The sequence below is a fragment of the Camelus ferus genome, chromosome 1 (genome assembly GCF_009834535.1).
Source record: "Camelus ferus isolate YT-003-E chromosome 1, BCGSAC_Cfer_1.0, whole genome shotgun sequence".
Lineage (NCBI taxonomy): Eukaryota > Metazoa > Chordata > Mammalia > Artiodactyla > Camelidae > Camelus > Camelus ferus.
This window is the reverse complement of record NC_045696.1, coordinates 119,828,018-119,834,017: the sequence shown is the minus strand read 5'-3', so window position 1 is coordinate 119,834,017 and position 6,000 is coordinate 119,828,018. Positions and strand designations below refer to the sequence as shown.

The 6,000-nt window shown below is 40.6% G+C and overlaps 1 protein-coding gene across 2 annotated transcripts in view; it reads right to left on the bottom strand.

The window, feature by feature from the left end:
- Positions 1-3,796: 3,796 nt before the first annotated feature.
- The window catches only part of HACL1 (2-hydroxyacyl-CoA lyase 1), a 31,122-nt gene continuing 28,918 nt past the window's right edge, over positions 3,797-6,000 (bottom strand). For both annotated transcript variants that reach the window (XM_006190796.3, XM_032489185.1), the window contains one exon: positions 3,797-3,985. In XM_006190796.3, coding sequence (XP_006190858.1) covers positions 3,953-3,985 — 33 coding nt within the window. In that variant the 3' untranslated portion in view covers positions 3,797-3,952. The remainder of the gene's footprint in view (positions 3,986-6,000) is intronic.

Sequence of the window (6,000 nt, the reverse complement as noted above, 5' to 3'; positions counted from 1 at the left end):
TATTATTTCTTTGTTACAGATTTGACTTTTTTCCCTAAGGAAAATATACTCCTGTCACATAATGAGCTGAGCTGCATCAAAGATGCATATGTGAAACAACACAGAAAATACCCACTGAGCGATTTCCAACCATCATGGATGCTCATTCAACTGTTAGTCAGTGGGCGGGTGGCTGCAGAAGGAAGTGAAAACACACAGCCCGCTTTCCAGGAAATGACTCATCTTCTTGGGAAACAGGACCCACTTACTTGAAAAGTGAGACCATGCTGCTAAACAGGACACAATTCCAGCCAGCGTTCTCCTCTACCCTGAAGCTGCGTATTCCTAAGACACAGTGGCGTTGACTGAGTGCCTTCCAGAGGCCAGGCATCTGGCTGGGGCTTCTGGAGAGCTTTTTTTTTTTTTTCAATTGGGGAAGTGTTTTGTTTTTTTTTTTCATTCCCTTCCTCCCAGCCCCCTACTTTTATTATTTTTGGAGGGGGGAGGTAATTAGGTTTATTTATTTATTTAAATGGAGGTACTGGGATTAAACCCGGACCTCGAGCATGTCAAGCATACACTCTTACCACTGAACTATAGCCTCGCCCTTGGATAGCTTTTTGAATCCCCAGACAACCCCTTGAAGTACGAAAGGTTTTGAAAAGAACAGGAACAGAGGAACTCATCCATTTCCCAGCCCGGATTCTTAGTTTTCCTAAATCAAGAAAACAACCATAATCTGTCAAAGTTCAGTTCTTACGACGCACTTGAGCATTCAATGTACTAGGATCACAAAAAGAGTGTTCGTTATTAAACTAGGGGATGCAAAATGTTTCATCAAGCAAGCTTTGACTATCAACCAACAGATTCATTTCAGAGGGGCTTATTCAGTATCTATCCTTTAAGGAAAGATTCCAATGAGGAGACCAAGTTCAAGGTCCCATTTATAAAACAGGCAGTTGGTGGACCGTGCTCCTGGACTAGTCTGATCTTTGTACGTTCAGACTGACCTCTGCTGGGCAGTCTACTGCTCTGCCAACATTTCTTCTCTCTTGAGATAATATGGCTAGAGAAAGAGCTGTTTCCCCAAATTGTATCTAGTATCCAGACTTATACAGTTCAACTCACAAGTACCCATCAAGCTCTCCACACTGCCTTCCAGCAGAATCTTGTATTTCCCTTGGCCGCCAGCAGCCAGGGTCCAGGGGCAGAGGTAACATGAGCCTGGATACCTCCTCCACCCTCTGCTCTTACACAGCCCAGGCTCTCTAGTGTGTAACTCTGTTCGAGAACCTGCTGGGGGGCCTGATTTCATGGGCCTGTCAGGTAAAAACCACGGCTCCCTGCAGGTATCCCCTGGGTTCACACCTCAAAGCTGGAGTCCACCACTCTGTGGAGGTCACTTAGGCCCCTAACCAGCCAGTGGAGATGAGTCTGATGTGTACAGTACAGTCAAACAAGCTGAACTCGGATATAAAGTCCTATGCTGCAATTCATATAGAACCACAGAAATCAACAAGGATGGCCCTGAAAATAAGGGATACTTTTCCACTTCCAGCATTCTCTTAAAATAATGTCTGTTACCTGGTAATACTGTTGCCGGTGGATGCAACCAGGTGTTCCAGGTTCTTGTCCCGTCCCAGAAAGAATTCAGAGACAAGACGTAGTGGTTAAGAAAAGTAAAGTGAAGATTTATTAAGGGATGGACAGCACACTCAGGGGAGAGCGGGCAGGCTCAGGGGAGCGGCTGCCCTGTGTGTCTTTGGCAAGTTAGTTACATAGGGTGTAAAAATGAATGGGCAGAATATTCATTGAGGAGAGAAGGGCTTGGGGTTATATTTCCTGATTATCATCCCAACTCCACCTTCCTAGAGGGAGGGAGGGATTTTTGTCATTGAGTCTGGATCAGCACTGACATGGCGTTGGTGCACGATGGGTACTTCTGATCTGCAAGGCTGATTTTATTGAAATGGGGGCATAATGAGCAAAAGGTTACATTCGGACACTGGAAATTCCTGCCTTTTCTCACCTTTCTTTGGCGGTCTCCAGGCCACTCATCACCCCAAAAGGTGTGGCCCCTTATCAGCCCAAAGGTTCCTGCTTTTCTTTCTCTGCCCAGGGACCCCTGGTGCTTACATGATGTGTGGTTTCCTGCATTTGTCTTGTGCCCCTCCTTTCTGCCCATGTCCTGCCATTTGGTCTGTATCCCCCTTTCTCTGCTCATATCTAGCTATCTGCCTGTTCTAACAATACAATTAGATAATTATTTTTATTTTAAAATTTTGTAAAAGCAGGAAAGGAGGAAATTAAAAATTGCTTACGATCCCATCACCAAGTTACATTAATGTTGGTTCATTTCGTGCCCATCTTTTTCCCTCTATGTATGTATCTGTGTGTGAGTGAAAGGCGTATATCCTGACCCGGACCCATCCACTTTTGTAGCTTGCTTTTCTCATGTTAGTATTATATTGTGGTTATTTCTCCATTTACTTTGTGATGTTGACAGATCATAATTTATATTACAAATGTCTTATTAAACACTGGTGGTGTTCCTAAGTAAAGCTATGCTGAACGGCCTTATATATGTCAATATTTGACCAAATATTTTATTACTTCTTTAAAATACATTCTTGAAATCAGCCCATTGGGTCAAGTTATGGAGTATGCACATTTATGATTGCAAACACCAGCACTGCTAGAGTTACTCTGTGGGTTCCTGCACCATGTTCATCTTCCACCCAGCACGGCAGTCCCCACTTCACCTCACCCAACGCTGAGAATTATCATTTAAAAAGTGCACTACCAAGCGGCTAGGGTAAAAAAAGGTTTTTCAGTTTAACTTACAATTCATATTTATTCATACTCATACTTTTATGGATTACTTGTGTACTTCTGTTAATCACACATTCATGTCCTTTGCCCATTTTTCTACTAGTGCATTAATATCTTTCTTATTTATAAGAGTTCTTTATATATTAAGGCTGTTGATTCTGTTGGTCTCAAGGTGGCACACATAAAAAAGGCTGTTAATCCAAATATACCCTGAAATTATTACTTTGGGTGTGGTGTGACTTCTCCTTTGGCTCAATAAGTCATTTCCAGAAAAACAAAACAGAACAAAAACCCAACTCGTAAGTGTAAGACAAGCCCCATGAAATACAGAGGCTTGTTACGGAAGCAACAGGCCAGTCAAGAAACAAGCGCCACTCGGAGGGTTGGAGTACTCAGATGTATTACGCCGGCGGGCTCAGAGGGGCTTCTGCTCCGAAGCTCTGAGCACCTCCAAGACGTGCGCATGAGGTTTTGTAGGGTAAAGTACAAGCTTGGGGTATTCGGCCAATAGGCATGGAACAGCTTTAGCAGCATTATCATCACAAAAGTGGAGGCGGGGAGGCAGCAAACCAACATTCCAAAGCCAGGTATGTATCTTTGAAAACCCAGCTGGCAAGCAAAAAAACATGAACAGCAAACCAACACTAATTAACTTAGATCTACAAGTTAGTGCAGCAGAACTCAGATCAGTATTCCAACACTTAGATTTGTGAGCTATCTTGTTAGCCCAGCCCGGCTTTTCCTTCACAGCTAAGGTAGGAAGTGGTCTACAGACAAGCAGGGAGAGTCCAGGTACCCAACTTACAGAACACGCCTGGCACTGGACAGTTCTTGGAACTTTCTTCCTTGGAAGATGTTTTTAAAAGATATGTGACTTCAGGAATAGGTTTACTTAAAAGAAAACTGATGTGTAACAATGCTATTTAATAAACTTTTTTCATCTAAGTGGTTATTTCTGTGATAAGATACTGGTGGTAACTTTTAATGTTTTTTAATCAATTCCTTTATTATAAAATATCATTTAGAAATGTATTTTATTTTTCTTTGCACAACAATTTTAACATTATAGTAATGTTGCTGTGGAAAATAAAAGTCCACCTCACAGGAAAGAGAAAGCTCCTCAAGCCACTCACCGGAGTCTTCACATTTTGGAGCTGGTCAGCCAGTGAAAGTCCTAGAAAAAGAAAGACAAGCATTCAGTCAAAAGAAGTAACTGTCTCAAACTAGATCCTGTTTCGCTTGATCTAAACTCTAAAAGTCCCGCTAGCACCACGCTAGCCACGATGGTGGTAAATGAAGTTTGTCTTTGGTCTGGAGCTCTTCCCAAAAAGGAACTAATAAAAATCCATTAGTGAACCTTGCCGTCTCTCCTACAAAACAACCTAAAATCACTTTCTAGGTCCTCCACTATTAATAGTAATCAGGGCACAAAAAAACGAGTCTGAAAGCACCAGAAATCCATGCAAAAGAAGCGAGAAGATGGAGGCAGCTCACAGAGGGCCGAGCTCCCACGTCTAAGAACGAGGGTAGAAAGGCCAGTGCACAGAAGCCTTGCCCAAGACTAAAGTCATCGCACATGAGTGACCCGGCCACAGGCAGCTGTGGAGATTAGGGCCTCCCTGTATTATAGCAGGAAGTGGCCAGCCAGACCGCTTCCATGACAAATGGTAACCACTGGTCCATTCCCTGTATCTGCGAGTCTGTTTGTTTTATTATATTCATTTGTTTTATTTTTCAGATTCCACATATAAGTGGTAATATACAGTATTCTTCTTTCTCTGACTTATTTCACTAAGCATAACATTCTCTGGTCCATCTGCCATCCATGTTGTTGCAGATGGCAAAATTTCATTCATTTTTTTGGCTGAGGAATACTCTGTTGTGTGTATATATGCATATATACACATATATATATACACAAACATATGTATATATATATACACATCTCCTTTATTCAGTCATCTGTCAGTGGACATTTAGGTTGCAGTCCATGTCTTGACTATAGTAAATAGTGCTGCTCTGAACACTGGGGTGCACATATTTGTTTAGATTCATAGAAAACTAGAGGTGACCAGTGGGGAGAGGGATGGGGGAGGGACAAGATAGGGGTATGAGATTGAGACACACAAACTTCTGCATATAAAAATACATGTTACAAGGATATATTGTACAGCACAGGAAATATAGCCAACATTTTATAACTTTAAATAGAGTATAATCTATAGAAATTCTATATACCTAAAACTAACATAATATTGCAAATCAACTATACTTCAATTTTAAAAGAATGACAAATGGTGATGGACACACTCCATCAGTAAAAAATCAACGCTTAGAAACCATAATGTGTGTGGAATTCTACTGGAATGAAGATTAAAAAATGTTAAGTGGTACATGCAAAAAATACAAGGATAATCTTCATCAAATCATAAAAGAAGAAATAAGAACTTGTATTTTTCCAGCCATACCCACCCCAAATTCATAGAGAACTTAGAGAATAGACCTTTCAAAGATCATTTAGAAAGGCAGTGCAGGGACAACCTGGGCCCCTACGTGACCAGCACAGGTGTCAAGACTATTTTGTGTGTGTGTCCTGAACGTGTTTACCAAGCCTCTGTGGCTTTAGTTTCCCTAGGACTCTGATACCCTGATGCCTGGAGGAGGGCGTCCTGGGTTGCAAAACTAACATCCCAGCCACATACTCAGCTGCAGACAAAATGCCATGAGATTTTAAGACCTATTTACTGTGAGTCTAGCTAGCAGAAATCATTTCAACAACTAGATTTTCTTTTAAAAATATTTTTAAACCCATTTAAAGCCAAAAATTAGACAAATGAAACTAACTGTATAAAGTTAGTGGCATAACCACTTTGAGAAAAGTTATTATGACTTTAAAGCTCTGTATTTTCACTGTATAACTAAAGGAAAAAAACACCTGCAAAGATGTCTTAAATTGAATTTAGTAGGTTTATATTCGTACTAAAATTGTGATTTTGAAGCTATTACAATAGCTTATATATGTAACAATTAATGTCTATGTGTGTGTGCATCAGGATAAAATCAAGTAAGTAATTAGTATTGTTGGGAACTAATTTTTTCACAGTAAGAAAATGAGGTGTCAAAACAAAATCAAAGTATTAAAAACTTCAACAACTAGATATTTTGAATTAAAAAAAATTTTTTTTGGAT